The sequence below is a fragment of the Pezoporus flaviventris genome, unplaced genomic scaffold (assembly GCF_033815535.1).
Source record: "Pezoporus flaviventris isolate CSIRO_AGI_PZ_B2104156 unplaced genomic scaffold, CSIRO_AGI_Pfla_v1 ptg000031l, whole genome shotgun sequence".
In the NCBI taxonomy this organism is placed as follows: Eukaryota; Metazoa; Chordata; class Aves; order Psittaciformes; family Psittacidae; genus Pezoporus; species Pezoporus flaviventris.
The window spans coordinates 23,753,497-23,770,337 of NW_026892579.1; the positions used below are offsets into that span (position 1 = coordinate 23,753,497).

At 45.2% G+C, this 16,841-nt stretch overlaps 2 protein-coding genes across 2 annotated transcripts; one reads left to right on the forward strand and one right to left on the reverse strand.

Annotated features, from left to right (window-relative positions):
• Nucleotides 1–1,308: 1,308 nt before the first annotated feature.
• MTO1 (mitochondrial tRNA translation optimization 1) lies at nt 1,309–9,617 on the reverse strand. The gene is given in 13 exon segments (XM_061460470.1): nt 1,309–1,914; nt 1,916–2,119; nt 2,294–2,451; nt 2,950–3,068; nt 3,755–3,926; nt 4,008–4,212; nt 4,671–4,801; nt 5,057–5,247; nt 5,845–5,957; nt 7,168–7,457; nt 8,062–8,179; nt 8,992–9,191; nt 9,380–9,617. Coding segments are annotated over 13 exon segments (2,250 nt in total). The 5' UTR covers nt 9,591–9,617; the 3' UTR covers nt 1,309–1,776.
• Nucleotides 9,618–10,048: 431 nt separating this feature from the next.
• Nucleotides 10,049–16,185, forward strand: CGAS (cyclic GMP-AMP synthase). Its single transcript, XM_061460475.1, has 5 exons — nt 10,049–10,631; nt 11,480–11,702; nt 12,368–12,616; nt 14,170–14,272; nt 15,346–16,185. The coding sequence occupies exons 1-5, from the start codon at nt 10,134–10,136 to the stop codon at nt 15,686–15,688; spliced, it is 1,416 nt and encodes a 471-aa protein (XP_061316459.1). The 5' UTR covers nt 10,049–10,133; the 3' UTR covers nt 15,689–16,185.
• The last annotated feature ends 656 nt before the right edge of the window (nt 16,186–16,841 follow it).

The window sequence follows — 16,841 nt, forward strand, 5'->3', positions numbered from 1 at the left end:
ACTAGACATCCACATTAAAGGTGGGCTCCTCCAGTTCTGCCCTTCCTATCCTGTTGGCCTTAGTGAGACCACAGGGCCTACGAGGGTCTAAGCTCACTTTGTCTTCATGTTAAAACACAAACCTTGGGTCTTGTAACAAATCCCTGGTGGAGTTAGAAAGCAGGTGGCACAATGTCTGCATCCAATGTGCCCATGCTATTTACAGCAGTTCACGTAGCCTTGCCGTGCTTGGTTTTCCTAAGAAAACAAATAGGACTACTTGAAGCTATGAATTCCTGTTCAGTCTTCTCAAACAAGACCTGTTCAACAAGCACAGGATGTTGTGGCAAGCCCTGTATACATTAAACTGACACCTGAGGAACTCCCAGTTCTCAACCTTGTGGTATGTGCCAGGTTTTCTATTTTGGCTAATACGGACATCATTAGCCTCCATATGTGAACAGAGGACACTGTGTCTTAAGAAGGGAGCTCAGCAGTAGCCAGAGACCCACTTCAGGCTGAAATACAGACCAGTTGTTACAGATCTGCTGAAAAGCAATGCACCAATCACTTATGACTTCAATTCCCCCTGGAGTTAACTCTTCCCTCTTAGACCACAGCTGTACATTATTACATTCCTAAAGTAAGAAAAGCAAAGCCCCCTCCTTCTGCTCTTTGACACCAGTGCAGCCCAGCTCAGTGGAATCACTGTTTGATCTACACTGGTGTTTTAGAGACCAGAACCAAGGCCTTTGTAGCACCAAAATAAATTTAGCACAGAAAGCCAAGGAAAAAGTGTTGGCTTTTTGTTTCATTGCAAAGATAATGCAATGAAGAAAGCATGAAACTTTGATTAGAAGCTCCGCTGCTTTAAACAGAGAGGCAAAGGCTTCAGGGCTTCTTTGGATTCACACTGCTGAATTCAAGAGCACCATAGCTGGAGCCGGGGTACACTGCAGAATACGTAGCTGGCTTCCCTTTGCTAAATTTACAGCTGACAAGGTTGAAGTAATTCTTTGAGCCAACAAAGCTGAAAGGAAGAAAGCCACAGACACAGGGACATGGAAATCCCTGGCCCTACTTCCCTGGGTTGCCAAGTCAGCTGCGTACTGGCCCCCAGCACATGAGTCTATCACCACACTGCTCAGAGCTGAGGCTTCTGGGGTAGGTTCCAACATGCCCCTCTATTCCTTAGCACCCTGGCCTAGACAACAAGTTCTGCTCCAGCTGCCTTCACCAGCTCTGTAGCCAACCTCACCCCATCTTACCTGCATGAACTGAGACCCAGTGAATTGCCAAGGCTCTACTGAAAGCTAAGTGACAACCAAGTTCTTTGCAAGTTTTGAGATAAGCTTTATTTTAAAGAACTCCCCACCCAAACAGAGTGTTTACATTCACTCCCTTACTCAAGTTTAAATATTTGTGTGGCATACCTTCTCATAGCCAAGCGTTTCCTATTGGCTGACATCATGTTACAACCTCACACTGTGCGCAGTCACTGCACAGCTATGAACACAAGTACTGAAGTCTATGGAACACATCTTCCAGCTCAAATCCTCTTGTGCTGCCATGAGCTCAGCACAGTAACATTTCTTACCTGTTTCAGAAGACCAAAACACTGTCCTTTCCAAGATGCTTTAGAACAGATTTTTACTATCTGACATCTTCCAAATTAGAGGAATTTTAAAAGCAATTCCCCTGTCTTTTCATTTGGATTGGCAAACTCAGGCTGCATTTAGGTTCCTGAACACTTACTTAAGGTCTGTGCTTTCGTCATCTTTGCTCTACTCAATGACACTACCACAGGACACAACTAGAACTGGTTTGGATCCAGCCAGCACAGGTTTTATCCATGAAGAGGCTTGTGAGCACAGGTGATCTTGCCGTGTACTCTGGCAGCAGGGGTACACTTCTCTGCAAAGGTGTTTTAACAAAGATACTCTTGCTTCTTTTCAGAAGACTTTGCTGAAGTCTGTCTTTGTGAAGCTGCTTTCTCTGAGTACATTTTCTCTGGGAAGTATTTGTCAGTCTGAGGTAAAGCTGTTAGCCTTTCTGCCTTCTGGCGACTGGTTTTCACAAATCGTAGCAGGTTAACAATAGCAGCTGGTGTAATTCCAGGGATGCGGCTGAGTGCACCAATCTGCACGTGGAAACAGGAGCAAGTTAACCAAGAACAAACCTATACACTAGTGAAAAAAAGAGACTGAAACCTGTGGGTATTCCTTTCCCTGATTATTCTCACCCCCTATGCCTCTTGGGAAGACACAGAAAGGATTTCATTGCTGCTCAACCTTGCTGTGACCCAGTATCTTACCGTCTGGGGACGGTTAGAGTCCAGTTTTTCCCGCACCTCCAATGAAAGTGATGCATCAATGGCAAAGTAATCTAGGTCCTCAGGCAGTCGGAGGGCTTCATCACGACGCACTTCTTCTATTTCCTGCTGTTGGTTCTCCACACACCACTCATAAGCAGCTGTGATGGAAGATGAGAGAACAAGACCAGACATGGGTGTTTATGTGAAACAGGTCACCTGCAGGAATTCTTTGAAGCAGAATGAGAAATTCCACTGAGACTGCCAAAAGCTCCTAAGGAAGTTTCCAGCTGCAGAGACTAAAGAGCCTAATTCACATCACTACTTTGGAATTAATACTCTTTAATTTGTTACAGGAATTAAGATACACATGTTGGCTTTTCCTTTCATCCCAGCAAAGGATGGTCTGTCTGACAGAGCAGTAAGCAGGAAAAAACCAGGAGTGGACCCGAATACTTATCTCACCCCACAAAGTGAAACAGACCCAGGTGGCTAGCACAGGGCTGTGTGTGGCCTATGGTAAAAGGTGCATGCTCTAACAATTACTTCGTTTCACTAAGCAGTAACACGAAACACACTGGGATGAATGGATTTGCTCACCCCTTATTGAACACAACATACACAGATCCCACTAAGAGATTATAACTCTTGTACTCTACCTTCTATTTTCAATCTCTCTGCCAGCTGTCTCCATTGAGCAAGCTTTCCCAGGGGCTCTGGGACAACCCTTGCCAGAAGCTCCATGTTGGCCTCTGGATATCGAAGGACATCAAAGGCACTGTGGAGAACAGGAGTTAGGTTTTTATGGTAGGAAGGAGTCACTTGCATAAGGCAGATTTACAGCTGTTCCCAGCTCAAACCTGTAAAGATCTCAACATAAGCCAGAACTGCAGAGCCAAGCTCACCCCTACTATCTCCTCTTGGTATACAAAAGAGCTGTTAAACTCTTGAAGAGGGCCTCTTTATGAAAAATGAACAGCAAGATAGAAGGGATGAGGTAGGGGAACACAGACTGAGTTACGTCTTAGTCATTGATTTAAAACAACAGAAAAGAGAAGGTGAGATAAAGGATGGGTAAGGGAAGAAAGGCCTCTGTGTACAAGAACAGCTACCATCTGACGGTAGCGTGAAATCAACTGCTGCTTTGTTAAGCTTTCAGCAAAGCAGCAACCCACTGAACAACCATGACCACTTGGTGACACTCTCAATAAGGACTGCAAAAGCTGACAGGGTGAGTAGAGAACACCCTTGCTTTGGGAGCCTATGTCAGCACTAGGAAATGCAGTGTAGTAAAAACACCAATGTCACACTTATTCTATGGACAAACTTCAGGTGTCTGTCCTCTAAAGGTGATAATGCTGGAATCTTAGGAGTATTGATGGCTTCAGGAAGGAGGGACAACTGCTGTGAAATTACAAGCCAGCTAAAGCAAGCATAGGTCAGAGCTTCAGCTTTAACACTTACCTGAGAGGCAACCTTCGACCGCTACTGATATGAACTTCTGGTACTAACTGGGACCATTTGGATATGCTGAACTGAAGGGATTTTAGTGTTGCAATTCCATCCTCTAAAGCAGCTCTCATCTTAACTGCTTGTTCATATCGGTGCTGTGACACACACCCAGCTTCTTCAAAGCCTGCAGAGACAGATGGTGTAGGAGACAGAGATCTATGACAAGGCAGGGCTGCTCACTGCAAGAGCCACCATGACAAAATACCTCTGTGGGTGAGCCTTGCATCAGCATTATCAGGCCGGAGGGACATGCGGAACTCCACGCGGCTGGTGAACATCCGGTATGGCTCGCTGGTGCCCAGAGTGGTAAGGTCATCGATCAGGACACCAATGTAGCCTTCAGTGCGGCTGACAATGAAAGGGGGCTTGCCATGAACCCGTAGGCAAGCATTGATCCCAGCAACCACACCCTAGGCAGACAGAACACAAAACACAGTTACCAGTCTCTTCCTGGCTGAAGTACTAGCACTTCTGCCTTCGAAGACTCAAGTGTCAAACTGTATCTTTGAAAATGTAATAGCCTGTGCTAGTAATGTAGGCAACTTCTTTCTTGTGATGTTACTAGTGTCTGAAGGGCTTCTTGGCCCCTGCTGACAGGAGTGGAGAAAATTCCCATGTTCGCAATTACATGCACTGCATAGTCTCTGTGCTGAAACATTTGACAGTGCTTCCAATTACTTTTATCATTGCAATCTCAATAACAGCAACTGTAGATACTAAAAGTAGCAATATCTGGGCAAGTCTGGAATCGGGGTAAGCAACAAAAGTAAGAACATCTCATTAGCAGAAGATGGGCCTAGCAAGACTATGTATCAAAGACAAATGCCCAGGCAGTATCCCTTTCTGAGCAGCGATCAGATTCACCCACCTGAGCTGCAGCTTCTTCATAGCCTGTAGTGCCATTTATCTGGCCTGCAAAGAAGAGGCGCTGAACAAGACGAGACTCCAGAGAAGCAGTCAGCTGGCGGGGATCTAGAAAGTCATACTGCACTCCGTAGCCTATGACAAACAACAAGGCAGATCTCATGGGAGGGGTTTTGAAGGTTCCTTTTATTGGCAAAGACAATGAGTGGGGCAGAATGACTTAGATTATCAATTTTTACTTATTATATAAAACCAACCAAGGAAAGCCCCCTGCATTCAAGAATTCATTTTGTTTCATATTTCCTTTGTTATGCTCTAAACATAATCTGATTTTTATTAACTGGTAGCCACTATGACAAGTAAATTTAAACCTATTCACCCCCCCCTCACCTGGCTGTAAGATCTTAGCTTTTTCCAAGCCTGGGATGGATCTGATCACCTGCTCCTGAAGCTCAGGTGGCAGTGTCATCGACACACCTTGGGGGTAAATGACATTGGACTCTAAGCCTTCGGGCTCCAGCCACACCTGATGTTCCCGGTTTGGGAAGCGCAGAACCTTTGATTCCAGAGACGGACAGTACCTGCAACGGCAAATAGCCATGAGCACCACCTGACATGGAGAAAAAGTAACTTGCCAGAAGGAAAGCAAGAGAAACCCACACACTGTCAGGTTGTGCCACTGAGAGTCTTGAATGATGCCATGCTGCCCTGGTTTCACCTGTAACCTTTGTTGTGTTTTTTTTCCTCCTTCCTAGTACCTGCTGCAGTGCTGTGTTTTGGCTTTAGCCTACTAGCCAAAAGGGTATTCCACACCACAGCACGTCATGCCCAGTATATAAACTGTGGGGAAACACCCAGAAGGCCCAGATACCAGGCTGGGTATCGGCTGGTGGGTAGTGAGCAATTGTACAGCGCATCACTTGTGTTTATTGTTTTTTTGACTTCCCCCTTTTAGTTTTATATTCTCTCCCCTTGTCATTTCCCTTATAGTTATTAATATTATCATTCCTATTAGTTTTATATTATAGTTTAGTTATTGGATTGTTGTGATCTCAACCCATGGGGTTTACATTCTTTTGATTCTCCTCCCCATCCTGACCAGAAGGGGGGGTGGGGGGGGGGTGGTGAGTGAATGGCTGCATTACTGGATGGGATTAAACAATGACACACACACTTACCGTGGACCCCTTGTTGTCTCCCTTATATGGTTGTTCAGGTGGAGATTATCACAGATAATTTCCTGGGCTTTCAGGGTAGTGTGAGTCAGGTAACACAACAGCTGATCTTCTGGCTGAAAGAGGCCAGAGCTCACTTTAATTTAACCCAGTCACAACACTGTACTCTTACTAAACAACTCTGAGGACTTCCAAGGCGGCTTTTTCATGACACTTGGCTCGCACTTCTTAGAGACATGGGCAGTGCTATCATACTGACTGTACAGACAGAACAGAAGCAATCAGAGAACTTCAGCAATATGCCCAAAAGCAGACCAAGAAGAGAACAGAACCCGAGAGCCCAGAATCCAAGTTCTGTTCTATACACTCTATTCTGAATTGCAGGATGGATATTCCTATTAAAGCAACATTTTATATAACAGCATTCAAATTAACCACAGGACATCAGAGCTTTGAAGTAAGAGAAGTGCTGACCCTACAATAAACAGCCAGCTGAAGTTTGGTGAAGAAAATAAAACTGAAACAGAAATCTCTTAAACCCCTGCAATTAACATGGAAAACAAACCCCACCATGTAAAGTATTTCACTATTTTTTCTGAAACAGTCAATAGACTCACATTCAAAATAATAATAATGTTGCACCTCAACTCCTTAAAGCCTTTCCTACACATACAAAGTACTTCAAGTGATACTACTTTCACCTCCACCCTAATTATAGTAAGTTATTGTAATTCCTATATGCTCTTGGGCAAATCAACTCCTGATAATTAATTCTGTGCTGTTTAACTACATTATGTAAGAACACCATCAATTTTCCAAGATTTTCTTTGGCAAATTTTCATCTGCTTTCAACTTACTGCAAATATATCCACCTCTGAGCTCTGTGGATAACTGTCTTTCCCAGCCAACACTGTTAATGATCTCCAGTTTCAATATTTTGATCTTATTCTAGAGCCAGGGTAGCAAGCAAGATATCATAAATCTCCACAATATGGGTCTAGAAATGGAAGCATTTTGTAAAGCCACCCATGTAACCAGCACCTGAATACTATTACTAACAATATCATATTTTATGCAGTTCTGACTTGAGAAGTAAAGCATGTTTGGTTCACAAGTTGATAAGTGAGAGGAAAAAGGTACTTGCTTTCAAAAGAAAACAAGCAATTTCTCCCTCTGCATTAGGGATCCTCAGAGACATTAGACCTCCAGTATGAGTACAGGCCAGCTTCCTTTCCCAGCCATCAATTTCCCAGCTGATTCTGAGCATGACGTTCCCAGAACCACTCCCATCCCGCCTCTACATGCACTTGGTGCATGCTCTCCCACCTTGATCCACACAGCCTCACTAAGGAAGCTGAACGGCACTGGAGGATTGTCAGCTGCACGTTCCTGCAGACCACTGAAGTCAATGGTATCTTTGGCAAGTCGGGGTGGTGTTCCCGTCTTCAGCCTGCCCACAGCAAATCCCAGTTTCTCCAGAGTCTGAGCCAGCCCGATGGCTGGTTGGTCCCCCAGCCGCCCAGCCGGGTACGTGTCCAGTCCGATGAGGACCATACCCCTCAGGAAAGTACCGGTGGTCAGAATGACACTCCCAGCATGTACTGTGCTCCCATCCCCTGAAACAGCAAGTTTTCAGAGATACACATATTTCAGTATCAGCAAAGCCCTGCTATCCTAGTGCTCTGTCTAAAACTAGACTAACTGTTCGCTGAGGGTTTATCCACCTTCTATTATGTATCAGAATCAACATTTCAAGAATAAAAGCATCAACAGTAATAACCGCAGTAAGCAGCATTTCTTATTCCTAAGCATGCTATCCCTAACACAGAAAACCCACTCCTGGGAAAAATTCTTATCCAGGTCTTTATTTCAGAATGCTTGTTTACTAGAATAGCAAGAGGTAATAAAGCACAAGATGCTATTAGTAAGATGCCACTGCCCTGTAGTGCTGTCAGCAGCACATACTGCTGACAAAATGCAGCAGGGAATTCAGCATCACTAGCCTGAATTAAATAAAACTCACGTAACCTTCTGCTATCCCATCTACTCAGGTATGTTTTTCACTGTATTACACATACTGACCTAGTTTAGTCCACACTCAGTCTAAATCACCTCTATCAGCTAATTCAACTCTCTCACTGGTGAATCAGAAATGTTTACTCCAAGGGCTGCTCTTAGTGTAGAGGATCTGAAGGTGCTTGCTGAGTGACTAGCACATACCCAGAATGACTCCGGTGACTTGGCACTTTCCAGGATGGTCTGGTTCTGGATCTGTCAAGAGAAGATCCTCCACAGATGCCTCATGAACTGTCAACAGTGGTGTATTAAGGATTTCTTTCTGTCATGAAAGGAGTTACTGCAAAAATCTAGTAAGTTATGAGACATATGGGCAGTCCCAAATCCTGCTGATTTCCAGAACATCTATCACCTTCTTCCCTTTTCCATTCTCACCAGTTCACTTGGCAGACATTCAGTTACTGTACTATGTACTATCCTGATCTATCAAATAGAACTTCTCACACACAGAGAAGAGTTTAAGCTCAAACAAAAAATTTTGGTCATGAAGTCTGGCCTGTATATAAAACACTAGAAAATCTTTTAAACTATGCTGAGCTCCAACAGTTTACACCACAGGTTTGATAAGAAAGCATTAAAAAACAAAACAATCGGTGTCTGTGACATGGGTATCCTGACACTTTGGATCTGAGTAATTCATTCTAATGCTCCAGCCCGCAAACATGCAGAAAAAAAAGCCCCTGGAAACAAAAACGTGTGTTTTTAAACTAATCATCACTCTTGACTTTGTCTTAAATTGTCCTCACTCCCATTTAACAGTAGCTGCCATTTCTACCAGGCTGCATATACAGATATTCCCATACACGGCTAAATATACACGATTAACGCATCCTTGAAGAGGGTAAACTCAGGGCCCCAGACACTAGAGATGCTCTCGAACCCCTCCGCCCCAGCAGGGCCACAGCTGCAGAAGGCAAGCGCCGCCGCCGTCGGAGGGCCGTGGGACAGGAGGAAGCCGAGGGCAGGCACCCCGTCCAGCGCACAGCGCCCACAAGGAACCGTCTATGCCTCTGAACATAGCAGTTTGACTTGTAAAAGTTCCTACGAGGGGTGTTCACCCCAGCCCGGCCTCACCTGCATTTGCTCCTTATACAGGCCGCGGTCGATCTGGGCGCGGAGGCCCCACACGGCCGGGCCCTTGCAGCGGTTCAGCACTTTGTAGTGTACCCCGGAGCGGTCGCAGACCCGGCCGCACAGCCCGTCCAGAGCGTCCACCTCCCTCATGAGATGCCCCTTCCCGATGCCGCCGAAGGAGGGGTTGCAGGACATTTCCCCTGCGGACGGGACACACCGACACCACTCAGCACCGTCGCCCGAGGCGCCCGCAACTTCCCCTCCTTAGCCGGGGACACCCGAGGCGCCCGCGGGAAACAGGCCCGGCCCACCTCCCCGCGGTACCCCTTCCCCCAAGCCCGCGGCTCAGCCTGGCCCCACCGGCCCCCGGGCACCCCCTCGGCGGTACCGATGGTGCCGATCTTGTGCGTGAGCAGCAACGTGCGGGCCCCGCCGCGAGCAGCCGCCGCCGCCGCTTCCGTCCCCGCATGGCCCCCGCCGATCACCACCACCTCGTAGCGCGGTACCGCCGCAGCTCCGACTTCGCTGCCCGCCCGGCGTTGCCAGGGGAGCGGTGCCGAAGGTAGCGCCAGGCGGCGCCAGCTGCCGCGCAGCAACATGGCGTCGGCGGCAGAGGCGCCACAAACAGCGAGAGGGACCGGAACCAGCAGCGGGAGGCGGTTGAGGACGCTTGCCGCGCCTCAGCGGCTTGGGGGCGGAGCCGTTTGTGCCTGCGGGGCGGCATCCGCGGGGCAAAGAGCCGCTCTGCGGCAGTCCGCTGTGCTGCTCCGGGAGGCGCGGCCTTGGTAGGCGGTGCCCGTTGCCGGCGAGTGCTCCCGGCTCCCGCGTGCCATACGTCCCGCCTGCGGGTGGGACCTCCCGGGAGGGGAAAACGCTTCCAGGGGATTGGAGGGAGGTGGGACGGTGCTGGCCGGCTGTCGGAGCTTTCCCGCGCTTGGGCTGTCGCCGGGGAAGCACCGGGTAGGTAGAGACAGGCAGTGACTCGCAGCGCGGAAGGCTTGCCCTTCCCGTCCGGCGGGACTTTCGTTTCTTCGGAGGAGGCGTGGTGTCTGCAAGAGGAAATTGCTCGAGGCGAGGGACGGGAACCTTCTCCCGCTGGGCAGCGGCCGCCGGTCAGCGGGAGAGGAGCGGGAGTGAAGGCCATGGACGGTGCCGGTGGCAGAAAGCCGCAGGGCGGGCGCGGGGCGCGGCCCGCAGCTCCGCGGGGCCGGGGCGCAGGTGGCAGCTCTAGCGGCACCGCTACACCCCGGGCGCCGCGGAGGGGGAGATCCACCGCTCGTCGGCGGCCCTCCGCCGCCAAGAGCCTGCCGGCGGGCCCGGCAGCGAGCGGCGGAGAGAAGCTCCCCGCTCGGCGGAGCGGGACAGCGTCCGCCAGAGTCCCCGCGGCACGGAGACGAGGGGCAGTGCCAGACGGGGCGGTCTCGGCCCCAGGGGCTGTCCTCCGCTCCCCGTCGGTAGCGGGAACCCCGCGGCTCCGGGGAGTGGTGTCGCGGCTGACCCTGGTCCGCGAGGACGTATCCGAGGCGTCGGAGCTGGTGAACAAGGTGGTCTCGCGCCTCATCCAGGCTCTCCGCAGCAACGGCGGCAGCTTCAGCTCCATCGAGCGGCTGGGCGCCGGCAGCTACTACGAGCACGTCAAGGTGGGTGGGTGGGGGGGAGGGAGCGGGGCAGAGAGGGGCGACGCACCCCACGCCGGTGGCGGGGCTGCAAGTGGAACCCCGAGAGCCCCGGCAGCAGGGGAGCCGGCGGGCGGCTGGCTGGGCTGGTGCCGCGCAGCGCCTGCCCCTCGAGAACAAACTGTAAGTTGGCCCTTCCGGACGAGAAAAGGACTTAAAGGGTTAATTAAGAACAGTTAATTATGAAATATCTAACTTACTGAAAGATGAATGCGTGTGCACTCAGATGCTGCCTCAACGCGAGTTGCTTTAAAGCCGTAGCAAGCCCCTGCCCGTGCACAGCGTGCAGGTAGGCTTGGTGTAACCGGAGTCGGGAATACCTCTGCATGAAAAGCCCTGTGCCAGCTTTCAGTTTGTAGTTTTTCCAATAGTCGGGAGAAATAGCAGTACCTTCTTTCTGTGTCCAGCTCGGTCTGAAACAAAGTCAAGCACGGGAAAATTTTTTTTATTATTATTTTAAAGCCAGCTCCAGGCATAGCAATGCTTTTTCTGCTTTTCCTTGCAGCTAATCCCTGTGTACAAAAGAATGACTAAGACCAGCATTTATGTATTAGAACGGCTTAAGAATCTTAAAACTTCCTCAAAAAATTATAAGTTGGAAAGCTGGGAAACGAACTGCTATCAGCAAATTTCTCTTTTCCACTGCAACACACAGCAGCAGTCTTGTAATGCAAATCCACGGAAACAACCTCACATTTCACCCCAGGCATGAGAAGTACACTATGTCGTAGATAAAACTGCAACCGGTATAACAGCTTAAAGAGAATAAAACCTAAGTTGCACATTGACTGTTTTGTTCTCATGCTTTGCAGATATCAGAACCGAATGAGTTTGACATCATGCTTGTAATGCCTATTGAACGACTTCAGCTGGATGAATGTGATGATACTGGAGCCTATTACTATGCAACATTTAAAAGAAATCCAAAAGAAAGATATTTGTTGAAGTTTTTAGATGAAGAGGGGAAATTATCAGCCTTTAAAATGCTTCAAGAGCTAAGAGAAATTATTAAACAAGAAGTAAAAACCATTAAAGGTAAGTACTGAGAGAACAAGCTTCACCTAAGAGTGCTAAAAATCCAGTTACATTGCCCTGTTGTTAACAAGATGTGATTTTCCCCCCAGTCAAGTGTCTCTGTGGCAATGTAACTATAACTGCCAAAACTCAGGCTAAAGTTGAAAACACAGCACTGCACCAGCTACTAAGGAGAAAATGACTGCTACTGCTGAACCCGGGACACCTGTCTATTTTGAATCTGCCTGCTGCTGAACGGGTAGCAACAGGAAAAGCTTTCTCTTACACACTACCTAATATATCGAACTATGTAGAAAACATATCCCCTCTTAGGGTCCTCTTTTTTCCCAAGCCTTCAGAAACACTGTGGCCTAATCTCTTTGGTCTCAGTGTTTTCAATAATGAAGCAGTTCCCTGAAAAACATTACTTCATTTCTCATTCTGTAGACACAGTAAATCAAGCAAACACAGCAGTTCAAGAAGAGTGTTCTTGATTTCTTAGAATTCCTCAATAGGCCTTCTTACTTAAAATCCTGGATAAAGGAGGATAAAGGATAAACAGGCAATGGCTGAACCCAGATATTTCTTTTGACTGATTTTTAAATTCCTCTTAACATGTTAACATCCTTAAAAAAAGTTTCTAATATAGAAATTTGTCTAAAAATCGCTTTCTTCTTTGTTGCTAGATGTGGAAGTAACTGTGCAAAGGAGAAAGGCTGGAAGCCCTGCAATAACTCTTCAGATCAAAAATCCTCCAGCAGCAGACATATCAGTAGACATCATCTTGACACTGGAAGTTCAGCAGAGCTGGCCACCCAGCACACAGGATGGCCTCAAAATTGAACTGTGGCTGGGAAGAAAAGTCAAGGGATGGTTCAGAAACAAATCAATTTATTTAGTAGCCAAACAAAACAAAAAAGAAAAGGTTCTAAGAGGTACCTCAAATACAGACAATAAGTCTATGTTATGAAATACCTTCTGTAGAACTTGATCACTTTCAAGTGCTCTAAAAAAGGGTATCCAGATTCTGTTCAGTATTCTGTTTTCAAGGTACAGATTTTTATCTTATCCTGGATATATCTGGATCAAAGACAATTGAAATCTGTCTTTAAAACCATCAGATCTGTGGTACTGCTCATCTTGTATCAAAATCTAAAGACAAAACTACTCTGCGGGGTTGCACACTGACTGTTGCTAAGAGCATTATATTAAATCTGCCAAGTCAGACCCATGGATATAAACCTTTCCTGTGCTAGTGCTGTACTCAACAGCAACATGCACTCCTCAGCTTTTTAAGAAGAAAGTAAAAGGAGCTTTCTAAAAAGGCAGGAACATCCCTGTAAGTGGGACTGTATACACAAGTTACAGACTTCCACAGGAACTAAACTATACTTTCCTAGCAAGACATTTGGTTTCTCACTGAACTCTTATATGGCTACAACGTTGTTTTTGTTTCTCCAGGCCACTGTCACACCAAGCATACATGAGTTTGCAGAAACATCACAATTTGTCATCATTCTATAAGAACTGCTGATTTCAACAAAGAGTTCAGACAATCTGGTATTTTTTTAAAAATTAGCATGCCCATCTTAACAATGCCAAGGAAATCATTACTGGGCTATCTCTTCCTGTGAAATTCAATTGCAAAGAGTAACTGAATCAGACAAGGGAAATAGTCTAATTTATGAAAGGAAGACAAAAATGATTGCTGGTGTTTTTAAAAGAGGGGGTTGAGCTGTGTTAACCACTGGTTTTAGAAACGTAGAATCACAGAATGGCTTGGGTTGGCAAACACCTTAAGATCATCTAGTTCCAACCCCCTGCTATGGGCAGGACTGCCTCACCTTAGACCATGTTGCCCAAGGCTCTGTCCAACCTGGCCTTAAACATTGCCAGGGATGGGGCATTTACAGCTTCTTTGGGCAATCTGTTCCAGTGTCCCACTACCTTCGCAGTAAAGAACTTCTTCCTTGTATCATGACCAGAAGGACAAAAAGAAATACTTTAGAACAGTCACCTTACCTGAGACAAACTCACAAGCTGATTACTTGCTCAAAGAAACGGAAACCAATGGTGAAGATTTTTTTATTCAAAACCAGGAAGGTTATGCAGTGAGGCTAATAATGCAGGAGTTCAAAGATAGTGGATTTCTACGAGTAGTGTAAGTCCCCAAATCACATTCAACACATGCAAGAAAGTTCAGAAATTAATTTAAACGTAAATCCAAGCAGTCTGAAGAATATAGTTCAAACATCCAAACAATTAACTATGTCCTATATTAATAACATCCTACTTGTCCTTTGGTGGAACAGCTGGGGAATTCCAGAGGAATTAACTAATTGTAGTCCCTGAATTACATTTTATTTAAGTACAAAGAAATTGCTGATATTTAAGATGAAGTCAATTATAAAGCATTTTTTTTTTCCTGTTGCAGACACTTGGTACTTGCTGCTGTGTAACAATTTAACAATCTTGTACTCAACTTTAGGAAACACCTGGCGACTCTCTTTCTCGCATATCGAGAAGGACATTCTGAATAACCACGGCAGCTCAAAGACATGTTGTGAATCTGATGGACTAAAGTGCTGTAGGTTGGTATTCCATACAAGTATTTCACTTTAATCCTGTGTGAGCCAGGCTAGCACTGTTTCAGTTTAACATTTAAGAATGTGATCTGAAGCTGATTACTTATAATATAGGGAGCAAGAATAAGGAAGGCTTTTATGCATCACTGTCCTAACAGCAGTACAACACTGCATGTACTCGCTGAACATCTGACTTGCAAATGCTCAACAAGAGGAGGAGACAAATCACAGACAGGTTTACACTCCAGACTTGCCTTGGAAAGCAAAAAGGTACTACTTGTTTAATCTTTCCCAAACTCAGTCCTGTTTAGAACCAGTTTAGAAGTCTGATGCCTCAGCTTTCTGAGCTTTGGGAGTGAATACCTACACTTCATACCAAGGCAGTTTCTACAATGATGATGAGGAAAGAACCTGCTGAATGGGATCAGGATTTTTCACTCACATAAAGACTGTTTTCCACATTTCTTCAAAGAACAAAACCCAAATGAGGTACAGAACCTCCCCTTAATGGCAAAGCAACTTCTTAGTTTACTTAATTACACCTTGTGCTGAAGCAAGAAAGTTACAACTAATGCATAATTTTTTGTCTTTCCTTTATGAAAAGCAAAGACAGACATGCTACACCCCTACCTAGCAGTGTATTAAACTGCATATATCTCTTTTCCTCATGGCATGTCACAAGAAGGTAGTGAAATACCCCAATATATCAAATGGGCAGCTTTAATCTTAAGCAGTGCTCCAAGGTCATGTTATAGTGGGAAGGCTGCACTGTGTGAGCATGCTGCTGACCAACACTTCTTTTGTCTATGTTGCTGTGGCTACCAGTGAAAGTGGTATACACACAAAACCTAGTTTAAAGTAGAAAACCTTCACTGTTAGAATCTGACTTCATACACAGTAGTTCTGCATTATTCAGCCTATTGTTGCACTTCTCTTCAGATTTTATTCAAAACATCATTGAAAATGTTATTCAAGTAAGAACATTTTATTGTTTTCATGAATACTGTGTATTTAAATACCTAAAATACATATTTAGAACTATATGGAAGATACCTAATAAATTCTTATTTATTTAACAGGAAAAGTTGTCTTAAGCTTCTGAAGCATCTTCTAGAGCAACTTAAGATGAAATACCCCAAAAAGTTGGAAAAATTCTGTTCGTATCATGTCAAAACTGCTTTTTTCCACTCATGTGTCATATGGCCAAACGACACAGACTGGCATTTGGGAGACCTGGATTATTGCTTTCAGAAATGTCTGGGATATTTTCTGGATTGCCTGCAAAAGTCTCAGCTGCCACACTTTTTTATTCCCAAATACAATTTGCTCAGCCTGGAGGATAAAGCGAGCAACAACTTCCTTTCAAGACAAATAAACAGTGAATTGAACAATGGATTCCCAATATTTCAGGAGAGGTTTTAAAACCACTGTTTACAATAACTATCATGTAGATTTGCAGATTTAAAACCAGAAGTTTTGCACCTTAAGTTACTCCTCAGTAGTCTGATAAAGAAATCAAAATCAAGAACACAGAAAAAAATTGCATACTTCAGCTATAGCTTAGCCACAACCCTTAAAAGAAATAGGAATTTAGTATTTATCTTCTGTATCCAAATGCAGATGTCGTCTGCAACGTATGCTCATGGAATATATAGAAGAATTGGCAAGTTACTTTCCTACATGTAATTTCTATGATTCCAAACAAAGGCATCAGTGACTGCATAAAATGAAAAAAAGACAATTTTATTTAAAATGAAGATCCACTGCAGAATATCAAAAACACGCTCCTGCTTTCAAAACGTAAAGGCACTGGAGTTGCTTTCATATAAACCAGAACAACTTCTCCAGATCAACTGAGCGGATGATCATCACCAACAGTGAGTGAGCAGAGAGAGAATATGTCATCAAAACATTATGAAGTTCCTTATCTTATACTAGTTACTTATGGAGTCTTCAGAATTGCTTTGGAAATTGTTTTTTTTCACTGGACTTTGGATGGGAAGCAATTGTTATCTAATGTGCTGCAACAAAGTAAAAGTTATTATGCCATGAGCGTTTGTGTGATGTATCTTGTGGAAAGAAATGTATCTTTAACCCATACCAAGGTGGAACAGTCTCCCTGTGAAAGGTTTTCAAAGCCAAAAATGCAGCATGAATCGGAATTCAGCTCAGTTTTTCTTACACTGAAGAGTCTGTTAGGAAAAAAAGAGTAATTGTAATTATTTCCTATTATTAAAAATGTGCAGGTGATAATACCAGCATTTGGGAATTGTTGTGCTGTAAGTAAATAAATATTTTCTTTTTCTTAAAGAAGCTATGGGAAGTTAGCTATTCAAGGCCAGGTTGGACATGGCCTGGAACAACCTGTTAAAGAGTGGGAAGTGTACCTGCCCATGTCAGGGGGGTTGAAACTAGATGATCTTTAAGGTCTCTTCCAGTCCTAACCATTTTAAGTCTATATTTTTAGCCAACGTTTTGAAGGCAAAATAACCTACTGGCTTAAATAATGCCCAAATTTCACCTCAATTATGAGCAAATAAAGAGGGAAGGTCAGAAAAACATCTCACTAGATTCA

Coding starts and splice junctions, on each gene's coding strand:
- CGAS (XM_061460475.1), top strand. CDS start 10,134: ATGGACGGTGCCGGTGGCAGAAAGCCGCAGGGCGGGCGCGGGGCGCGG. Junction 10,632..11,479: donor GCTACTACGAGCACGTCAAG/GTGGGTGGGTGG, acceptor CATGCTTTGCAG/ATATCAGAACCGAATGAGTT. Junction 14,273..15,345: donor GATGGACTAAAGTGCTGTAG/GTTGGTATTCCA, acceptor TTTATTTAACAG/GAAAAGTTGTCTTAAGCTTC.